Source organism: Phallusia mammillata, chromosome 1 (genome assembly GCF_965637545.1).
Source record: "Phallusia mammillata chromosome 1, kaPhaMamm4.hap1.1, whole genome shotgun sequence".
Classification (NCBI taxonomy): domain Eukaryota; kingdom Metazoa; phylum Chordata; class Ascidiacea; order Phlebobranchia; family Ascidiidae; genus Phallusia; species Phallusia mammillata.
Genome location: NC_137252.1, coordinates 21,112,365 through 21,135,778, shown reverse-complemented (window position 1 = coordinate 21,135,778; position 23,414 = coordinate 21,112,365). Strand labels below are relative to the sequence as shown.

Genomic DNA, 23,414 nt, shown 5'->3' with positions numbered 1-23,414 from the left:
ATAGCCTATGGACAGTCAAAGCTTTCTACTAATTCGTTCTTAAGAATCTAAAATTTATCGCTCCATTTTTAAACCGTACCCAATTCGCATAAACACGTGTGTGGCGACTCAATTTTTGTATAGTAAGTTGGTAAAAATAGGATTTATAAAATGAACATATGTAAGAAGCCCACATTTCTTTTTTTCAATTGGATCACGAATCATAATAAAAGCTGTTGCCGCTCGCCTTAAAGCGACCTTGAGCTGTAATTCAAACTAAATATTCTGAAAAAAATTTACGAATTTAATTTACTTATGGTAGGCTAATTATCATAAACATGCAATTCAAGCTAACGCGACAAAACAACAAGTTAAAACCATAAACACAAATGTCACTTTTTGTTCGAACGTAATTCAACTTTTTGGGCGCTTTATGATTACTCACAGGCTAAGTGCTGATAAAAAAATACAATTCGTTGTACATTTAAGTAAGCCTATAATTAGAATTTCAGCTTGTTTATTTTATATGTAGACCTACCATTTCGTGAATACAAATAACTGAACCTCTTAAACCAACTAATATACAAATACATAGGGTTATATTTTTTAAACGTGGCATTAACTGCTACATTCAACAGACTGTAAAACAATAGCATTTTCAGAAGAGTGATGAACATAGAATCATAACTGGGGTCAGCCCTGAAGCTTCTATGCAGACCAGCGATCAGGGCATACGAGGCAGGCAACGGTGCTTGTGATTCGACTTTTGGCGGATTCTCCACTGAGTCTGCGTTGCTCAGAGCGCGAGTCCTGGAAAGACTCCTGTCGTGGGTTCAAATCCCACCACAGGCTAGATTTTTCTAGCCTACGCCTGCCATATGGTGGTGAATACTTTGTGACCGGCTGATTCGGTATGGCGCCTTCAATAGGCCTGACGTAAATGATTACCAGCTGCTGTGTTGCCTAAATTTTACTTCCACGCTTACAGACCACGTCTGCTTCTATAGAAAGAAGTTTTTCGATGCTTCGCATTCTTCTCGCCAAGTGTAGCCTACAGAATGCCGAAAATGTGAAACAATAGGCTAGCTACATTATGTTGCATGTCAACCTTTGTTTATGGTAAACGTCATGTTTTTTTTGTGGAGTTAGTTGCCTGCTTATATAGCCTTCAGACGAGCCCAACATGTTTTGTTGAGGATTTCAATGTTTTTTCGATGATTGCTGGTTTGCGGCATGGGAATGGTTGGGAGCAATGGCATAGGAACCAGGTTGGGGAGGGGAATATTTGTAACTTTTAACAAGTTGTTAAATAGCAAATCCAAGATCGTCTGTTGCTCTTATTTCCTGAGTTACAGTGCGTATGTTTTTAATAATTATAATTATTTCCTAATTTCATTTTGGGCCAATTTAATTAACTAGCATGTGTATATATATACAGATATAATTAGCCTAGTGTTTTGCTATGACCTGCTTGGAAGACCAGCTTGATTCAGTATGACGTCCTCAATGGGCCTGGCGTAACTTGTCCCGGTAAGTTCCATTTTTGCAATAGGCTAAACAGTTTGACGTGGCTTTCTAACTTTATCGTAGTCTTACATTTTAAACAATTTTTCAATTTTTTACAACCTATTTTGCTTTAACGACCCATAGGTGACACAAAAATGATTGCGCGAACTGAAAATTGCTACTAGCCTATATACAGTGTTAGGAAACTTAGCCTATAGCCTATACCAGCGCAGCACACTTATTAAAATCATGACCAAAAAAATGTCAACAAGTTGTACATACACGGAAACCGAAGTCAAAATTGCATCCCGAAAACCATCAGCAGTTATGGCAAAATTATTTTCCGGCATAAAAAGGTTTGGTATCGAATATGTTGATATCGAACGCGGAATGCCGCAAAACCCCTCTAATACCATCGATAGCCGATACCGAGGTCTTATTGCCACATTGCTGTCTCTACTTGGTTAGTTGATTGCATATTTTTTTACATATAAACCCGTTAAAACGATGTGCCTAATTTGTTTACGTTAGGTCAAACAGTTCTGTTGTTCGAAACGATTATGAGAGCGCTATAGATTAAGAAGGTGTTAAGTTAAGATGATTATAGCCTACCAGCCCTACCTGATGCGTGGCTACTCTTTGGCGGTAGGTTATTGTGGGTGAACATCTAACGTTTTGCAAAACGCAGTCAAATCGATGATTAACAAACAGGTTTGTTGCACCTGTGCCTATTTTTCATTGTTTGTAATATTATACAGGTTGCCACAGTTTTGAAACCGACTTCGGACTATGTTTAAAATATGGAAATTTCGCGCTGATTAAAAGCTCTAGCCAAAGGGTTGGGCAACCTTTGTTACTGTGAGGGCCAATTATATGTCAAAATTGGATCGAGGGCCGCACATGTGCACCACACAAAGTGATTTTGCTTTGTTTTTTTGCCAAATATGCTTAACTACAAGTATAATTCGTATTTGATTCTAGCCACATTTTGCCAGATCGCAAAAAACTAGCATCAGGCGCATTTTCAGCTCAAAAATATGTAATAATTGGACTCGTTTGCCAGTACTTTTGAAATCCAAGCGTCTCTGCGGGCCGCACAAGCTTTCGTGAAGGTTGCCCACCTCTGCTCTAGCCTATTCTTGGATAACAATTTACAACGGAATTTTATGCATTTTTTCGTTAATTTTTTTCTTACTACTTTTAAAAGATAATGGTGTGAAAATCACTCAGACAAAAAGTTTTGATGCTTTTTATCTGCGTTGTCCAAACATAAAGATGATCGAGCCCTAGTTAGGCTACTATATTGCCGAGGCTAGGCTAATTTGCATGCAGGCTATGTGGGGACCCATTCGTTTGCTTATCAAAGTTGTTGGTAAATGTAATGTAAATGAAACACAAAAACAAACGATTTACAAATACCTAAGTAGGAAATTAGGCCACCTTTCTAATTTTGTCGTTTTTCGGCGTTTCAAGGGCGATAAAGCGTAGCCTAACCCTAGGCTAGGCCCGTGCTCTTCACCTTTTTTGGTTTGGTGAACCCTTAAAGTTGTTGTGACGAACTCATGCACCCTGTTTAGGCTACTTAAAAGGGAAACCGAGGTAAAACGCGATATGATAAATCATTATGCATATCATCATGTTAAAAAAAGAGGTTTATTTATAGCCTTCATCAGTTAAATCCTACATCTTTTTTCTAATATCCTGAAAGTCAAATACGAATTGTTCATTAAAAGTTTGTGATGCACCTTGCATATACCTTTTCGTACTGGTACACCCCATGCATATTTAGGTTAGGGTTGCCATTCGTCAGGATTTTCCCTGACATGTCAGGGAATTTAGTGTTTAAATCTGCGTCAGGGAGAAATGTTAAAATGTACTTAAAAGTCAGGAATTTAAGAAAAAATACATATATATATACTATGAAATTAATGTACCAACGGAGAAAGTTTCTAGTAGTTAGCTACAATCGCGTCTATACCATGAAACGTAAAAGAGGTAAACTGGCGGCGTGCAGGTTAACGTACATGTTACTGTTTGGTGTGTGTGCGCGCGTAACAATACCTGTTTGTTACTATAGATGTATAACAATATGCGTTAAATACACAAATAAAAATCCGCGTCTCAAGAAAACACAGCATTCGATGCTACATGAGAACGTGGGAAATTTCATTTCCTTAAAACTAACAACTAAAAGTCGAATGCGTGAGACATAAAAACATTTTTAAAGTGGCATTTTTCTTCAAACTTAAAAAGGTCCTTGTGACTCCCATTTACTAAACAGAAGCCTACGCAGAAAGTAATTGACAAGGATCAGAGTATCGTATGTAGCGTTTTCTCGTGTCGCCGTCCGTGTGACTTCCGAATATTCTAATTTATTCCGGAATAGAAGTGGTAGAAAAATGGTTAACGCAGCGGTTCTCAAACTGGGGTCCGCGGTCCTTTAGGACATTTTACGGGGATCTCGAAAAGGTGGAAGTAATTCTATATTCTTATTTGGCGTCAGTTTGTGCAACTGGATAAGTTGTCATCAAAGTGAAAGTGAGAATCAACCGTATCCATTGTTAAACAAAAGGCTTTATTGCATGACAACTAACAAAAATGCAATTGTTCGCGCACAATTGTAATGTTTTTGTCTTGTCTGTGATGTCAGATTTGGATCATTGTTATGCGCAATTTTGCATAACTAGCTAAAATCCTGCAATCAACTTTCGTTTTTCTGAAATACACATTCAGACATACGTTAACGCATTTAGACTTAAAGTTTGAGAAAAACTGGGTTCACGCAACCGAGATAAATTTTGTCAGGGATTGTGTTTCATAAAATATGGCAACCCTAATTTAGGTGCACCCTGGAATGCACCGTGCACACCGGTTGAAGAGCACTGGGCTAGGCTAGCCTACATCTGCTATAGTATGCTATGTAGGATCCCGCTTCACAACCACAGCCTTACAAGGAATGCCCATTTCGCTTTTTTTTTAGAATTTCGTCACATGGTTTTGCCAGAATTGGCAATACTTTCGGAACTTCTTTCAAAACTTTTTTTTCGGTGTCATTTTTCAAGGCAAATATTTTAAATCAGAATTGGCTATTCATTTTGAAATGAATGCTGGTCATGTGTTTTACGGAGACAACAATCAAACTACATGTTTCCTCTCATTTGAAAAAAAATCCTTTACACAACACGTTTTCTTTTTGTTGATTTTAATCAGGGAGTCGAACCGCTTGTCTTATGGTTTCAGGTTCGGTTCGGGTTCACTTCGTTTTTGTTTTTAAGGGTTCGGGTTCGGTTCAGGTTTTTAAAAATATACATTTTCGGGTTTGGGGTTTGTTCCGGTGTGGGCAAATTATCCGGTCCAAACCGGTTTGCGGTTTTTGAACCGGTTCAAATTTTCATTTGTTTCGATTTAATTCTACCCATCATCTACTTGGCCTTATCAAACTCCAAAATAATTTTGACCGTGCACTGTTATTTTTGACACGCCATATAGGCTAAGTAGTATCTCGCGTATTTTCCAGTGCACTGTTTTGAAAAAAAAATCACAAAATATAAAACGGACTGCATTTTTTTCTGGTTCAGTTCCGGTTCGGGTCCAACGCCAAACAAAAAATAGGGTTCAGCTCCGGTTCGGGTTTTTTGAAAATCATAATTAGCGGTTCGGGTTCGGTCCGGGTTTAATGAAATTAACCGATCAAACCGGTTCGCGGGTTCGGGTTCAGGTCCGGTTCGACTCCCTGCTTTTAATCATGGCTATTTGCAATCAATCACGAGTAAAAAAATTCAAAAAACGTTTTTGTGCAAGTGTAGCTTACCGTATTTACTCGATTGTAAGCCGCCCTCGATTGTAAGCCGCATGTTGAGGTGTTAAAAAAAAATAATTGAAGCCGCCCTCGATTGTAAGCCGCACCCTGGAATTTTAGGTACGATTGTTTCTTAACACATCCTTCTGTTGTTATATGGTATGACTATTTGCCCATATCTGTTAGTTACGTTGATAACTGTACCCAACAGAACGTATATCGACGTATAATCTGTACACGCATACATGTTTTGAACCCCAAATAATTTAAAATGTTGGAGTGTAGAAATAATTTCGGTATAAAATTAAAATATAATCCGCCCTCGATTATAAGCCGCACAAACGGCAGCTAAAAAACAATATAAGCCGCGGCTTACAATCGAGCAAATACTGTAGGCCTATTAGTATGTTTGAAAAAAGAAACATCGATATAAATCGCGTGAATAAGTAAGCATTGTGATTTGTGAAGGAAGTTTTTATTATTGGTGATAAAATTATTATCGTAATGGTCAACCGGCTGGCTCACATTTCATCGTCAAGCATTGTTTGCTATTGTCTCATGTTTTTAACTCAACGGAGTGAACGAACCAGATGAACCATAGCAAGCGAGTCACGTGACCAAAAGTCCATGTTGTTTACTGGGTTTGTGTTGTGTTCGTCTGAATGACTCTGAAAACCATTCAGTTCGCATAGTCGAAGTGGCAGTATTTTTTATTTGCGTTAGGGTGCATTGTTGCAGTGTTTTCAACGTGTATTGCGGTTGGTGAAGTGAGAATATGGCCCAATAATTGCCGTAGTGGTCTTTTTCTGTTGTTTAATTCGTGTTTTTGTCCATGTTTTTTTATCGAACTTTAAAAGTATCAACTGCAAATAGACTTCCCTGCTAAAAACGTATTTTCCCCCCAAATACAACAAAATGTGATAATTTTTAGTGTTTAAAAATTTGGTTATCTGTGTACATTTTAATAATTTAACTACAAGGTGTTTTGTTTTGTGCACTTAACGGAGATGCTGGTGAGCTACATGTTATTAGATTCTGGCTGTAAAAGTTTTTCAATCAGTTTAGTTAATCTAGTGTATCAATATTTAGGATATTAATGTTTTGTTTACAAATTATTACATTAAAAAAGTAAATCAACAACCTACAAGTAATTGTTAAACTGTTTCTGTTATCTTTTCTGTTGTAAAATAAAGTTCATGTCAGTTGTATGCTGATGTTGAAGTAATTCAAAATGATTTGTTATTGTAAATCCAAAATGAAGTTTAAAAAAACCAAACAAATTTGTTTCACTGACATCCTACTTCCCCTCAGGCTGAATTTTGTTGGATTGTCAAGTGAACCTTAATAAAGGAATTTATATTTTCAATGTATTTTACTTTCTGCCTCAATATACATTTTGTTGTGGCAATTGTATCAAGTCAAATTCTCAGTTAGCAAACAGCTCATTTAATTCTTAAAAATAAGATGCTGAACATTTGTGACATGAAAAGTTGTTAAAAAACAAAGAATTGGTTTTCCACCTTTATAGCTTTGGTGTAGATAGCTTTTACATTAACGATTGCTGAGATATATACTGTGTGTAACTTAAAAGGTGTTATTCAAAATTCATTTGGATTGCTTTATTGTAAAATTTTGTGATGCTGCATGGGATGTATTCTAGAGCAGTGGTTCCCAACCTTTTTTTCACACGACCCAAATACTTTCCAAAATTTTGTTTTGTGGTTTCTCGCGACCCACAGACATGCATTCTTATTATTTTAGGTGTATTTTTGCCTCGAAATCATGCTTTTCGAAACTTACTACGCCAGTTTAGAAAATGTAAAAAACTAAACAAACACTATTCGTTTTTTTCGACAAAACATTTCCATCAAGCCAAACTTTAGAGCTGGCTCAAAGCATTATCAGCCAATTTGACGTCACAAACAGAATTAACCAGTATCACGCCAAGTTGTCTTGAAATTAGTTTTGGGCAACAATTTAAAGCAGTTTGTTAGATCATAGACAAAATAAGATTACGATTATGCACAAACAATACCTTTCTTTTGTTGAAAACAAAAGGACATTACTCGGTAGAGGAGAATCCCATATATTTAACAACAAATTACATTACATTTACCAAATTAAATCATACAAATACTTCGCAATTCGGCCTATAGGAAGTGTAAAAGCGAAACAAGTTCAAGGGATAGTTTGTTACCGCTGTATTTAAAACGTATAACCGGTCACTATTCATAGCCTAAATAAGTGTCCCCTGTGGCAAAATAAATACCTATAACCTTGCTCTCGAGATCACAAAAAGCATAAACAATCGCCAGTAAACGCAATTTATTTGAATACTTTATCTGCTTTTAAGAAAACGTTAGCTGAGTTTCACAGTTTTTGTAAGCTGAAGTATTCATACAATCAGTAACGTTGAAATCGCCCTCGTTGAAGAACCCTGTTTTTAAGCCTTGGGAAAAAAACGCTACGAAGCGGAGTCAAAAAGTAAATCCTCTTATTGCCACAAAAACAGGCGACCCAACGAAATTTTCAGGCGACCCAACTTTGGGTCGCGACCCATAGGTTGGGAACCACTGTTCTAGAGGGTTCACCAGTGGCCAGTTGAAATTCAGAAAATACACATATATATATTTAGTGTAAAGTTAAAATCTTGTAAACAGAATAGGGTTGGGAGTTTTAGATTCAAATTAACTATTCTGTTTCGATTGCTAGAAGTGTATACGTTAATAGAATAATGCAAAAATGCACGTACAACTTAAACAAGTTGTCTGGTTTATCTGGTTGATCAATGTACACTCAATTGCCCAGAAGAATGACTCAAATTTATTGGGCCACAACCTTAAAGAAGAAGCGGATTTCCCTGAAGAAGGTTTTGATTTTTTAGGAGATGATGTTTGGAAAGTATTTTATGAAGGACCAGGTAGGCAGACATGAGTAATGCAAGTGTCAGACTGTATGCAAAGGAAGTGTGATAAAAGATGTTAAGATGTAAGATTTACATCTGTTGTATTGGCAAATATTGGATATCGTTCCCTTTCCTGAACACAACTACATTGTTCCGTCGGTATTCTTTTTTTCTGTTTAACGCTAGTTTTCACACTGTTTTGTTGAAAATGTGCTTAAAACTTGTTCAATTCACACACATGCTTGTTAGTTATTTGATGTTAATTCTTTTAAAGTTTGACCCCGGATGACCCAGGGGTTCTCCCACAGGCATAGAATTATAAAAACGGCTACACTTAGTAGAGTACTGGATCAAAGAGTTTCATACTTTAGTGGTTAGTGCATTGTAAAGTATTTGGAATAATTTTTTGATTTTTAGTTGGATTCAGCCTTTTTTACATTGTTATCCCCAAATATTTGGTTTAGGTTTACCAGTCATTAAGCTCAGAAATACAATGCTTAATGTTCTGAAATTTTATACAGTTGTTTGTAGGGTATATATTTCTTGTTAGTTTATTCTTGTACTTAAGCCTGATAGGTCAGATGGTCACCCTTAGAGCCCCAAATATGTGTTTCAATGTTCGCCAAACCTGCACATGAGTCCGAAGGGAATGCTGGTTTCTAATTGTGTTGGTTTATCCGGTTTCTATTTGTGTTGGTTTATCCGAAGCAGGACGTCTCTGTTTAATGCATGAATAACAATCCGCTGCTTTTACATAGTAATGCTATTAAGTTAGCACGATCGCATTTTTAGTTTTGGCAAAGGTTTTATGTCTGTTTCAACATGATTAAAACTCAGTAAATGATACTTTGCTTTATGTTGCTAATGATCTTTAAAGCAAAAAAAGAACTCGGCTTCTTCAAATACTGCAATACATGGTTATTAAACTGTCATTGTTAACAGCCTTATGACATTGGAAGTTTTAACGGTTGTCAGAATTCGCTGAAATTTAGATAGCTTGTAGAATATCCCATTAACAGGTATTGAATGTTGTGTTTAACTGTGTAGCACCAACATTTACCCCACTAGTGCCCTAAATGTGTGAATTGTTTGACAAATTAAAAAAAACAACTTTTTGTTAAAAAGTTACTTGCGTCCCAATTTTGCGCCAGCATAACCAATGATACATACCTGGTGTTTTAAGTAAGTAACGTTTTAAGTCAGAGTACACGATTTGTGTGCAAAAATACAGAATCAATAAAATACTGAAAGATGTTCACACATGGGCGCAACTAGGGGGGCAGTTTCGTCGGCATGCCAGGTCCCTTTTCTATCGGCGTTATTGCGTATAACGGCTCTCGTACAGCTCCGAAAACATGTTCGTTCACATCAAAGCTAAAAATAACTTTCAAATAACTGGCCAAGGCGCCAGTTCAGCAGTAAATCGCTTCATCGGCATGTATTGCAATGGTGAACACGAAGTTTCTGCGATGTATTTATACAACAACCTGAATAACTGCAACAACGATCTTTGTTGGAACTTGAAAATGTATTTACATTTAAACACACAAAAATAAAATGTTTATTGGGGTGGAACTTCAGCCAAAAATCCTTCAACAACTTGTTTGTAATTTACGTGTGAGTTCCTGGTCTGCTATCCGAAACAGACTTTTGAAAAACGACGTTATTTTCCTTATTTTCTTAGATGGACAAGACATTATTATCAAATTTACTTGGTTTCCACTCCAACTTGATGCCTCTGACGTAAATATGAACAAGGAATGATTACGAGAAACTTACACATAGTATGGCACAGCACTAGTAGACAGATTGAAAGATTAACGTGTAAACACCCAGTTGAACGAGTTTAATTGTTACGAAACAATGCCTTAGTTTAAAAACGTCAATATACGATCACAATGGGCTTTGTGACTTACAAGTGTTATTTTTTCACGGCATTTGAAGCCGTACAATCCAAGGACGAATCCCAGTTCTTTTTTAGATTATTAGTGGAAAAGCGCATCGGACCATTCGACCAATCTATTATACGCACTTAGCAATACAATCGTTTTTGGGAAAGTCGTATTGGTAGTTACTTGCCTGCCCCCCCCCCCCCCCCCCCCAATTTTCCGCTAGTTGCGCCACTGTGTTCACATACCACCAGGTATGTCGTCACATACCACCCGGGGACCACTGTGTTAGTTGTTCAAATCCCTGTGTTAGTTGGCATATAGTACATCGACGAATATGACATAGAATCTATAAAATAGCAATATGTGTTTAGGAAAACTACCTTTGTACCTTTGTACTTTTTTATGGGTTAATTTATATGGTGTCAAATCATTTGGAGAACTGGGTCCAAAGGATATGATGGTTTACTTTCAACATCTCTAGAGACTTAAAATACTTGAGTTTATTTTGTGAATGATCTGCTTTAAATTATTGACACATGAGTTTGTGTTTTTGTAGTTTGTGAGGTGATTGACATTCGAGGAGGTCCAGCATATTTTGAAGATCTTCAAAACTGCACAATCGTTAATGGTTTTTTACGGATTTTGTTGATGAATGAAGATGGATTCAATGATGGTTCAAAGTAAAAAAAAACTATGCGACTAAACATATTTAAGTCACTCAAGTATAAAATATTGTGCTAGAATCGTTAACCTTTTTGGCGATTTCACATCAGTCTATTTATGCTAATAGACTTTGCTCATGTTGCATCATAACAAATGCCTGTTAAAAAAAAGCTTTTTTAATTTTTGGTTTTTAGGTATCTTGTTGTTCGTTTTTACTCTTGGAAGCATTTCTGTAGGAATCGGACAATAAACAGTTATTATGGGTCCCCTTCCCTGAAGCGGACAAATATTGTTTTTGTCCGTATTTTTTTTTCTTTTTTCTGTCTAACGCTGGTTTGTTATACGCGTTTGGTCAAGAAAGAGTGCTTCAAATTTATTCAAATTTGGACAGATGTTAGTTATTGATCCAAATTTGATCCTCCTGAAGTTTGACCCCGAATAACCCAACGGTTCACCCATAGGCCCCCAAAACGTATTTAAAAAAAAACAACGGTTGTTATGACTAAAGTGCATGAGCCAGGAGTTTCATGCTGTGTTGCATGGTGCAATGTAAGGTATTTTAAAGAATTTTGTACCTTAAAAAATGATTTACCCATTTTCACCCCCAAACCCCACAATATTCGTTTCTGTCTTGTTAAATGCGTTTGGTCAAGAAGAGTGCTTCAAATTTATTGAAATTTGGACAGATAATTATGGGTCCCCTTCCCTGAAGGGGACACATATTGTTTTTGTCTATATATTTTTTTCTTTTTTTCTTTCTAACGCGGATTTGTTCCCACGTTTTGGTCAAGAAAGAATGGTTCAAACTTTTTCAAATTTGCACACATTACAGATATTGGTCTAAAGATGGTCCATGTGAATTTTGACCCCGTTTGATCCCTCGGTTCACCCACAGCCCCCCAAAACGTGAAATTTTTAACGCGGATTTGTTCCCACGTTTTGATCAAGAAAGAATGGTTCAAACTTTTTCATATTTACACACATTATAGATATTGGTCTAAAGATGGTCCATGTGAATTTTGACCTCATTTGATCCCTCAGTTCACCCACAGCCCCCCAAAACGTGAATTTTTTAACGCAGATTTGTTCCCATGTTTTGGTCAAGAAAGAATGGTTCAAACTTTCTCAAATTTACTCTTATTATAGATATTGGTCAAACGATGGTCCATGTGAATTTTGACCCCGTTTGACCCCTCGGTTCACCCACAGCCCCCCAAAACGTGAAATTTTTGAAACGGCTATACTTGCTAAAGCAGATGTTTCTGGAGTTTCATACTTTTTGATTGGTACATTGCAGCGTATTTTAAACTATTTTGTAACTTGAAGTTGTATATATCCATTTTCACCCCTTTAGCCCCAAATATTTGTTTGTTTGTTCACATGTTATTGAGGCCAGAAATACAAGACTTAACCTGCTGAAATTTTTAACAGCTGTGGATAGGGTGCTCCTTGTTGGCTGGTAAAAATTTCAGTGCAATCGGCTCAGTAATAGTAAAAATATGTTTTTACATGCTGTCTTCTGTCATATTTGTGCTCGCTCAGTGCACAGCTGATGCAATGGGAGTGATTGACGATAGTGGCACATGGAAAAATGCCTAAAGTTGCTTAAGGCTAAAGTTGGTTAAGCTTGTCCTTAAGAATCTAAAAATAACCAGGATGTTTGTTTACCATAAATCCGCACAAACGCGCATATGGGGACCCATTCGTTTTTGCTTGCAAAAACAATCATATATGTAGATCAAATGATGTGTATAGTAAATTGGTAAATATCTAACAGTGATTGTGCCCTATTTTTACTGTTACCAAATCGCATATGCATATGTGTGGGGACCCATTAGATTATGCTTGCAGAAACAATTAGGTTATAAAGTGCCAGGAAAAAGATAGGGACCCAATGAAATGTAGGTGCCAAATATATATCCATTATAAATATAGTAAATGGTATATTATGATACATCATTAAATATGATGTAGTATATATAACCCAGCAATATATAGGAAAACCGCTATTCTAGTTACTATTATAATAGTTATTGATCCAAATTTGATCCTCCTGAAGTTTGCACCCAAACGACCTAGTGGTTCACCCACAGGCCCCCAAAACGATTTTTTCTAAAAACGGCTGTACTGACTAAAGTACATAATCAGGGAGTTCCATGCTTTGTTGGTTGGTTCAATGTAAGGTATGCCAAAGAATTTTGAAACGAAATTTTTGAAACTTATTGGATTTACCTATTTTTTACTCTTTAAGCCCTGAAATAATCGGTTTTAGTTTTAGACCAGAAATACAAGCCGAAATTTTTGAAAATTTTACCAATTGTTTGAGCAGGGTATTCATTTAATATTTAAAATTTTGCCAGTTTCAGCCCATAATATGTGTACACTATAAGTCAGATAAAGGTCCCAAGGGAGTAATTCACTGGTTTATGATTAAGGCGGCAGAGCGGGAGTGCTCAGCTTGACGTCCGGACAGACGTTTTACGAGACAGTCGTTTGGGTGATTAGAACTCAGCTGTTTTTTGTGCAGCTATGCTGTGTCGTTTTATTAAGTTATCACGCGCATTTTCAGTTTTGGCGAAAGTTTCACACCAAAGACGTAATTTCAACTCAATAAACGTGCTTCGGTTTCGTTTGTGTCAGGCAAAACGTTGTTGATCAACATAAAGGTGAAAAAATAAACTTAAATTTTTCTAAAGCCGCGATAAAGTCATGTATAAATTAGGCAAAACGTTTTTGTTGAACACTAAGGACTGCATGCTGTTAAAAACGATCTCAAAAGGTCATTAAATGGTCGTTTTTGCGAAACGAAGTTAAGTGAAAAACAAGTTGTTATCTATACCTTTGTAGCAAACGACTTTTCAATTTGTAGTGTCTAGTACAACAGTTAAGTCGGCCTGCATGCGGCCCGCGGAGGCTTTTATTGTGGCCCGCGGAGGCTTTTATTGTGGCCCGCAAGAAGATTTTAAAATACTTTACATTGAACCTAAAAACGTTATGCCGCCATGCATTCGATGTTGTATAATAATAACATTTTCCCTTATTTGACTTCTAAATGAGTAATCTTACTTCTATTCATTGTTTTATTAATTACGAAACAATCCCATATTTGTTTCACACACAAAGCTTGGTTATAGCGTTTAGTATCTATAGAAGAGCCTGGTCTAATCTTATGTGCGCGGGCAAGTAGGCTATTTTAGGATTGTCCAAAATGGCTGAAAACAAGAAAAGAAAGATTGAAAGTGAGGGCAGAGTGTTTAATCTGGAATGGACAAGCAAATACTTATTTGCGGTGGTGAAGACAAAAATGATGTGTCTTGTCTGTCGAGATGTAATTTCTGTTCCGAAAGAGTATAACCTCAGACGCCATTTCGAAGGTAATCACCCGGACCTCACAAAATTAGATGCCAGTGAAAAGAGTCTTAAAGCAGAGAGTTTACGTAAGAAACTTTGTTCAGAACAAAACTTGTTCAAGCTGTGTATCTGTTACCAAAGAAAGTGTATCTGTTACCAAAGTGAGTTTTGAGATAGCCAGGGAAATTGCTGCTGCAGGAAAAAGTTTCACAGAGGGCGAGTTTGTTAAAAAATGCATGTTGAGTGCTGTTTCATCGATTTGCCCAAAAAATCTTGATAAATTTTGAAAAATTAGCCTATCTTGATCAACTGTACAAAGAAGAGTTCAAGATATTGCACAAAACTTGACCGACCAGCTGCATGAAAAAATTAAAGGATTCACATTCTATTGGTTGGCTGTGGATGAAAGCACAGATTGTGCTGATACAGCACAGCTTTTAGTGTTTATAAGAGGAATTGATGACAATTTCAACATATCTGAGGAGCTTGCTGGTATGCATTCTATGAAAGGTCGGACGACTGGAAAAGAAATCTGCAACGAAATCGTTGATTGCATTACTACCAAATTATCCAGTGATTTTAAAAATTTGGTTGGAATGTGCACTGAGGGTGCTCCTGCTATGTGTGGGTGTAAAAATAGAGCAATGGCTTGTCTGCAATCATTTATCGGTAGAAATATAATTTGTCACCACTGCATCATACACCAACAGGTGCTATGCAGCAAGGTATTGCAATTTGACCATGTGATGTCTGTTGTTGTTTCCATTGTAAATTACTAAATTACATCCGAACCAGGAAACTGAAGCATCGACTATTTAAATCGTTTCTTGAAGAAGCTGGTGCAGAATATGGTGACGTGGTGTACCATACAGATGTGAGGTGGCTAAGCCGAGCAAAAGTGTTGAAAAGGTTCGTAGGTTTGAAAGAGGAAATAACAAGTTTTCTTAAAACAGATCCGCAAAAGCGATTTTCCGAGCTCAATGATTCTTCCTGGAACGAAGATTTGTGTTTTCTTTGCGACATTACTTCACATTTGAATGAGCTCAACATTAGGCTTCAAGGAAAAGGAGCACTTATTTTCGAATTTCTTGTCGCAATAAATGGATTCAAAGCTAAGTTGAGACTTTTCAAAAGTCAACTTTTGAAAGGAATATTGGTACATTTTCCGACCTGTTCGCAGCATATTTCGCAAGAGAGGCATTTGGCCACAGGAAGTAAATATGCCCAACAAATCGAACTCCTTATTAAAGAATTCAACGACCGGCTTTCTCTTTCCTGTGAAGAAAAACTGCAGCTTAAAATTGTCGAAAACCTGTTTTCCATAGATCCGGAAGAGGCACCTTCACATTTGCAAATGGAGGTTATTAATTTGCAGGCTTCATCTTTACTTAAAAGAAAACACGAAGAAAGCAATTTGCAAGACTTTTACAAGTGTTTGCACCAAGAAAAGTTTAAAAATGTGGTAACTCTCGCAAAACAAATGTTCAGTTTATTCGGCAGCACTTACATATGTGAACAAACTTTCTCTGTATTAAACTTTAATAAAAACAAACAGCGATCTTCACTTGCTGATGGACATTTGGAGGATATTCTAAAAATTTCAAGTTCCAGCCTCGTGCCTGATTATGACGCGCTTGTTGCCAACAAAATATGCAACATCTCTCATTGAATTTTAGTTACAAATTGTGTTCTTTGGGTTGTTGTTGATGCTTAAGAAAATTTATTCATTCATGTGATATTGTTTGTCAGCGACGAAAGAAAGCTAATAAAAAACGTCGTATGAAATTATCAGCTCTGTTATAACTATAAGAGATAGACAGAACAAATGATAAATTTTCCCTTGGTTATAAGAGTTATATCCAGCATGACCGATAAGTATTTGAAACAGTATTGTGGTACACTCCAATAGAGTTATTATAGACTTATACAGGGACGTACGGTTTCCGGCCAAGTGGTCGCCGATTTTACTTTACAAACATTTAAAATACGTTAGCATGCGGCCCGCGAAACATTTATATGTTCCCTTGTGGCCCTTGCATTGTTTTGAGTTGTGCAGGCCTGAGTTAAGGCTTTCTAGGAAAATTTGTGTTTAAAAACTGACCCTAAACGGCAATATCAAGGTCAAAGCAAGAGATTGAATTGAAAGTATTTTTCCCGTTCTTTTTTATTGTTTTTTTTGTAATTATATGACAATAATGATGCAAAAAGAATACGGACAAAACCTTTTAAGTTGAGTTAATGCTTAGTGAAAAAATTGTCCTTGAGAATCTAAAAATAACCGCAACATTTGTTTACCGTAAACCCGCAAAAACACAGATCTGGGGACCCATTCGTTTTTGCTTGCAAAAACAATCATATATGGAGATCAAATGATGTGTATAGTAAACCGGTAAATAAGATATAGAATATATAAAATGGAAGTATATCAGAAAGCCACTTTTCTAGTTTTTAGCCCATGTTTTTAAACGATTTTGTTATGTCAATGTCAGGCCAGTTTTTGTAGTTTAATAAAATGATAAAATGTGTGCCGCAGAAACTATTGTCAAAGGTCATTGAGAGGTTGCTGTTGGCAGGTCCAAACACATTTAAGAAAAAATGTTGTATCTGTACTACAAAAGGCTCACTAACTATGGGTCTCCTTCCCTGAAGAAAATTGCATAAACTGTGTTTGTTGACCCATGGTGTGTATGGTAAATCAGTAATAGGTAATAGCATAGGCGCCGACTTTAATTTTTTTCCGGTTATGCCATATATATGACGTCATGAAATACAAAATTCATTTCCTGTCGCTACATATGAGGAGACTATGTCAAAGCTTGCAGTATATAAGTTTACACACCACTGCCAGGCCCTTCTGCTAGTGTTGCAAATTCAACGCATGTTTGTGCCTGGTAACATTAAAAAAATGGGACCCACTTGCCGAAATTACGGGGAGGGGAACAATCAAGATAAAACAGATTTAGGTCGGACGTCACCTTACGTCGCAAATTACTAAAGTGTTTAACATTTATTTTCTCTGTAATAACTAAAAAATGCTTTGTTTTCATGCAACAAACCCCACACACTTCTGGCCTAGCCATTACAAAAATTGTTTAATACGTTATAAAGTTGTTCGTTTAAAACATTTCGCCTATTTAATGCAGTGAATCATATGTGATGCATTATTCACTTTAAAGTTTAGTGTACTTCAAACGATGTCCTAAACTGGCAGACTTTTGACAGGCTAACACACTAATTAAATACCAACCTTACGTTTGTGACATAAGAATAAGCGTTGTTGTTTTTTCGGTTGAAACTAGACAGTCGTTGTCCTTGCATTAAATGCAGTTAGAACAAAGATTATTTAGTTCTCAAATGCTAAACTTTTTTATCATGTGGTAACCCTACTTCCGTAAGTGAGCGCCAACACCTTTGTTTTATTTTTTTACCACCCTTTAATGTTCAAATTCCAATGCTTCTTGAAGACGTTACAATTGTCATGATTGTAATAAATGCGAATAATTCATGGTTTGTGAAACAATAACCGTGATTGAAATTAATTGTGTATGGTACTTATTGGTTCGTATCAGAATAATTTCCACAAAGCATATAACGCATGACTAACGTTGGTCCGATTCTCGGGTTTGTGGCATACCAGAGGTTTTTGTCCGGGTATGCGTGGCATACCCGTGTTCGGCGCCTGGGTAATAGAATATAAAAATAGAATATGCGTGGCATACCCGTGTTCGGCGCCTGGGTAATAGAATATATAAAATGGAAGTACATAAGAAACCCACTTTTCTAGTTTTAACTTGAAGTAACCTCATCTAACAAGATTTTAGTTTTGTACACATACAGCAAAATATTGTTGCCAGTGTTGAAAATTAACATTTTTACTCATGTCACGGTTACCACATGGCCATATTGCAGGTCCACTTATATTACAAAATAATTATGACTGATCGGTTGCAAGATGAAAATATCATTATCGATTCCTACAAGTGTGGGACCTCTGCCTTTAGACTTTTAACTCCTTTTGTCCGTTTTTTTGTTCTTTCTTTTTTTCTTCTGTCTAACGCTGGTTTGTTCCATGCATTTTTTCAAGAAAGAGTGCTTCAAACGTATTCAAATGTTTACACATGTTAGGTAGTTATGAAAATGCTCCCCTCCTGCAGTTTGCCCCCGAATGACTCAGCAGTACAAATGTTCATACAAATGCTGTTTTTTCGAAAAATAGGTCTTTCGACAAAAGACTGGACAGGCGTAAATACTTAAAGTAGTATCTTTAGTGCAATAAACAACAAAATATTGCTTATGGTGTCAAGTGTTTTGTTCAAATTATTTTGTTGTTTGTGTTCTTGGGCAATCTAATGGGATTGACATAAAGCAAAGGAAGAACTTTGCTGTACGTTAGCGTGCGCATTTTGAGTTTCGGCCTAGGTTTCATACCTAAGACGTGATTTAAACTCGATAAACGTGCGTCAGTTTCGTATAAAGTTGTTGATCAATGAAAAGGTGAAACAACAAACTTGACTTTTTGAAAGCTTCGATAAATAGTCCTTAAATTTTTGTTGTCAGCTTGGCTGCCGCCAAAACGATATTGTTGAACACTATAGACTGCGTGCTATTGAAAAGTGTGTCAAAATGTATTTAATGGTCGTGCACCGTGGAAGGTTACTACAGGTCAATGGTACTCGTTTTGCGAAACAAAGTTAAGTGAAAAACAATTTGTTATGTATATCTTTGTTGCGAATGGCTTGTTAATTTATAGTGTCTGTAATATAACTGTTAAGGCTTTCTAGGAAAATTTGTGTTTAAAAACTGACCTCAAGGTCAAAGCGGATATTATAATGATGTTAAATTGAAAGTATTCTTTCCGTTCATTTTTACTGTTTTTTTGATTATGTGACAATAATGATGCAAAAAGAATACGGACAAAACTTTTTTAAAGTTGGGAATGCTTTCTAATATTTTGTCCTTAAGAATCTCAAAATAACCGCGACATTTATATTAACATGTATAAAATGGAAGTATAGTAGAAGCCATCTTTCTAGTTTTTTTTTTTTTTTTGTAAAATATATGTGAAATAAATGATGTTGTTTTTTATGTTTTTGCAGAACAACTTTTCCCACATTTCCTAAGCTTCGTGTTATTGTGGACTACCTGCTAATATATCGTGTGTATGGTTTGAAATCAATTAACCAGTTGTTTCCCAATTTGGTAATGATTGGAGGAAGAAATCTATTGTATCAAAAATATGCAATGGTTGTTTATGAAAATCCAGATCTCACTGAAGTAATTTTTGTAACATAACAGCTCAACAAATAACGTAAATTCACTGTCTTGCTTATGTTTAGATTGGTCTCAATAGTTTATCTCATATAAAACGAGGAACTGTTCGAATCCAAAATAATGGAAATCTGTGCTACCTGAAAACTATTGATTGGGCTTTATTGGGAAAGGTGAGTATTGCACTGCTTATTTCTTCCACCCATTGGTCAAGAAAAAGTGCTTCATACTTTTTCACATTTAAGCATATGATTGTTAGTTATCCAAAGCTGATTCTCACAAAGTGAAATAAACTTGCCACGATGAACTATACCAAAACGGTGGCAAAAATGTCATTATATGGTCATTTTCACCAATGCACTCTGCAATAAAAAGGTTGCTGTAGGTGAACATATACATCTTTTTGAACACCATAAAGCAGGGGTGTCAAACTCAAACAACCTTGAGGGCCCAAAACAAACTTTTACATTTGTGCCAAATTTGGACAGATGTTAGTTATGAATTCAAATTTGATCCTCCTTAAGTTTGACTCCAAATAACCCAGTGGATCACCCACAGGCCCCCCAAAAAGATTTTTTTTAAAACGGTTGTATTGACTAAAGCAGGGCTACTCAAACTTTCTTGCTCTGCGTCCCCATTTTGAAACAGAATTTTCTATGCGACCCCTTGATGGGTAAAGCCCAGTGGTGCACAATCTTTTTGCTATGACGGCCGCATCAGATCTTTCTTTCACCAACAGCCGTCTGCTTGCTTGTGTTTTAAAATAACTGATGTAAATAAAAACTTACATATTGCTTTATCACATTGTTTGCGCACAATAGACATAAAAAGTCTGGCAGATATGTCTACTAGGCTGGTAATATTCTTTTAAGTTCCACAAAATGTGTTTTGAGCAGTTTGAAAATCTAAATATTTGTCAAAAGAGTTTTCATTTACGTCACGACTGCCAGTACATATATTTTAATAAACATGTTCACGGCAGCACAAACTTGTCTGGTTGTGCACCCCTGGTATAGCCTATACACAGGAATAATGTTTAAATAATAAATGTACGCATGTATGTCATTTATTTTGACTGACATAATAACGCATAATGACCCACAGTTTGAGAAGCCCTGGACTAAAGTGCATGAGCTAGGAGTTATATGCTTTGTTGTTTGGTGCAATGTAGGGTATTTTAAAGAATTTTGTACTTTAAATTAAGATTTACCCATTGTCAACCCTTAAACCCCAAAATATTAGTTTCTGTCCAACGCTGGTTTGTTAAACGCGTTTGGCCAAGAAAAAGTGCTTTAAATTTATTCAAATTCACACAGATGTTAGTTATTGATCCAAATGTGATCCTTCTGAAGTTTGACCCCAAATGACCCAGTGGTTCACCCACAGGCCCCCAAAACGTTTTTTTTTAAAACGGCTGTACTGACTAAAGTACATAATCTGAGAGTTTCATGCTTTGTTGGTTGGTGCAATGTAAGGTATTCTAAAGAATTTTGTAACTTTTTATTGGATTCACCTTTTTTCACCCCTTAAACCCCAAAATAATAAGTTTTAGGCCAAAAATACAAGCCCTAATTTGCTGAAATGTTAAACAATTGTTTGCAGTAAGATATTCGTTTCGTGTCAAAAATTTTGCCTTAATCGGCCAAATAGTTACTTTTACAGCCCATAATCTGTGTACACTGTCAGTCAGATAGAAGTCTCAACTCTCCAGGGAGTAAATCACTGGTTTACGACTAAAGCGGGTGAATGCAGAGCGGGAATGCTCAGCTTGACGTCTGGACAGACGTCTCACAAGACAGGCGGTGATTGGAAATCAGCTATTTTTGCACAGCAATGCTATGTCGTTTTATTAAGTTATCACACACATTTTCAGTTTTGGAAAATTGTGTTCAAAAACTAACCTTGGACAACAATATTAAGGTCAAAGCATGAGATTAAATTAAAAGTATTTTTCCCGTTCTTTTTTACTGTTTTTTTGTAATTATATGACAATAATGATGCCAAAAAATACGAACACAACTTTTGAAGTTGGGTTAATGCTTTCTGAAAGTTTTTCCTCAAGAAACTAAAAATAGCCGAAACATTTGTTTACCGTAAATTTGCACAAACACACATGTGGGGACCCATTAGCATTTGCTTGCCAAAACAATCATATGTGTAGACCAAATGATGTGTATAGCAAATTGGTAAATAGGATATAAAATATATGAAATGGAAGTATATTAGAAAGCCACCTTTCTAGTTGGTTTGTGGGAAAACAATGATGCAACTATCCTACTGACTGATTTTAGAGATGTTTTTTTTCGATTATCCTTTTAAAACATTATGTATACTAGTGATGCACCGAACCCGCCTAAAAAGGTTCGGGCCAAAACCGAATAATTTTGGCCGAATTAGGCCGAATCAGGCCGAACCTAAAAACTGCTTTCTTGTGGATGTTTTCAACTGAACCTTGTGTTGTTGATGCAAGTAAACTCAATTATGACAAACCAAAATCACTTTCACAATGTGGAAGCTTTACTAAACTTATAATATTTTGCAGACAACATGGCTCATATTTTATAGATACCACAAATAGTTAATTTAGGATGTTTTGTATGGGCGAAAATGAAAGTTTAGGTATTATTTGCAATAAAAAAAAACATTAGAAAACAGCGTATTTGGCCGAAATGTTTCGGCCAACCGAAACTTCGGTGCATCACTAGTGTATACCACTAATAGAGAATGATTGTATCATGTAAACTCATTGGTCTGACAGTCTATTCCACCTTGGTAAAACACATAACATCTAAAAGTTACTTCATGGGCTGCACAAAAACTGTTGCAAGGCCGCATGCGGCCTGCAGGCCACATGTTTGACACCCCTGCTATAAATGATACTCTGATATGGCCTTGTTACAATGTGGCTTCATAATTTGCCAGCCTATGTAATAATTTTGGAGTATCTGGCAAAACCAAACTAGGGTTGCTATTGAAAGTGCACTTGAGCTATAGGTTCAAGTTAAACTTCTCACTTGATGTGTTTTGAAGGTTGTTTGCTTGTCTTTTTTCCGCGTACGGAAAGCAGAGTTTAAGTCACATTCAGTAAATTCATTACTTGCTTAGTTTCATATGCTTTCCTAATCTAAAAATGTTCGTGACAATTCAATAGTCAAACTCAATAGCACTGTTAATATCTTTAGTAAAGGATATATTTTCTTTGTTGGTTGTATGCTCTACTATGCCCCTAATAATGTTGCGCCCTTAAAATTAGGCAAAGTAAAAAATAATCTATGTTTGAGTGGGATATAAATTGAATAGTTATACAATCCTTTTTTAGTATTATAAGAACACAGAAATAAAAAATACGGATGTCTTGGATAACAAACAAGACTGTATAGACCAGTGCAGCAAAACTGAGAAAAAGTGTTTGTTTGAGGACAAAAATAGTATTCGGCGACCTTATTGTTGGGGTTTGGGTCTTTGTCAAGCAAGTAAGTAGAAATTGTTTAGTGTTTTGTAAATTGCTGCAATAAAAAATATTGCCACCAATTAAACTGTACATTTGTTGTCAATCAGGACCTTGTCCACATGATTGTCCAAATGCCTGCAATCAGACGTCATGTGTTTGCCACCCACAGTGCTTGGGTGGATGTTACTCCAGCAACAATGCTTCAAGCTGTTTTGCATGCCAGAAATATTACTTTGAAGGAACATGTGTGGATGAATGTCCTAATGGCACACTTCTTGTAAGTGCACTTGGTTGTTGTTAACAAATCCTGTTTCAATAACTCAACTACCACTGAGTCATTTTTAATGAGAAACATTAATTAAGTGTGCAGCCAATCGAGGGCGACAATTTAGTTTTTACACAAACCTACCCTTTTAATGGTTTTATGAAGGGTGATATTTTTATTGCTTCAAGCATCAAATTTTTTCATCTATATTCACAAAATGTTTCATTAAAAACATAAGTCCCTTTTTCCCAAGCTTGCTATCATTTTGTTTCCAATTATTTCCTTCTGGTGCAATTGGCTTGAATTTGATGTTAGCACTCAAGACTTAGGGCACT

The 23,414-nt window shown here is 36.3% G+C and overlaps 2 protein-coding genes across 3 annotated transcripts in view; both read left to right on the top strand.

The window, feature by feature from the left end:
- The first annotated feature begins 7,994 nt into the window (after window positions 1–7,994).
- LOC145209487 (insulin-like growth factor 1 receptor) overlaps window positions 7,995–23,414 on the top strand; it is a 45,113-nt gene continuing 29,693 nt past the window's right edge. The window contains exons 1-6 of one of the 2 annotated variants that reach the window (XM_080079772.1): window positions 7,995–8,204; window positions 10,638–10,761; window positions 19,192–19,369; window positions 19,432–19,536; window positions 22,683–22,836; window positions 22,922–23,091. In XM_080079772.1, coding sequence (XP_079935898.1) covers window positions 8,027–8,204; window positions 10,638–10,761; window positions 19,192–19,369; window positions 19,432–19,536; window positions 22,683–22,836; window positions 22,922–23,091 — 909 coding nt within the window. In that variant the 5' untranslated portion in view covers window positions 7,995–8,026. The remainder of the gene's footprint in view (window positions 8,205–10,637; window positions 10,762–19,191; window positions 19,370–19,431; window positions 19,537–22,682; window positions 22,837–22,921; window positions 23,092–23,414) is intronic. The other variant, XM_080079773.1, reaches the window with a different exon arrangement.
- LOC145237120 (general transcription factor II-I repeat domain-containing protein 2-like) lies at window positions 13,953–17,824 on the top strand. Its single transcript, XM_080099880.1, has 3 exons — window positions 13,953–14,181; window positions 14,471–14,719; window positions 14,836–17,824. Exons 1-3 carry the CDS (start codon window positions 13,953–13,955, stop codon window positions 15,762–15,764), a joined length of 1,407 nt encoding a protein of 468 aa, XP_079956006.1. The 3' UTR covers window positions 15,765–17,824.

What these genes read in the sequence shown, in the direction of transcription:
- LOC145237120 (XM_080099880.1), top strand. Translation starts at nt 13,953, where the DNA reads ATGGCTGAAAACAAGAAAAGAAAGATTGAAAGTGAGGGCAGAGTGTTT. An exon ending in TCTTAAAGCAGAGAGTTTAC is followed by an intron (nt 14,182 to 14,470) that starts GTAAGAAACTTT and finishes AAAAAATTAAAG; the next exon opens with GATTCACATTCTATTGGTTG. An exon ending in TGAGGGTGCTCCTGCTATGT is followed by an intron (nt 14,720 to 14,835) that starts GTGGGTGTAAAA and finishes TTGCAATTTGAC; the next exon opens with CATGTGATGTCTGTTGTTGT.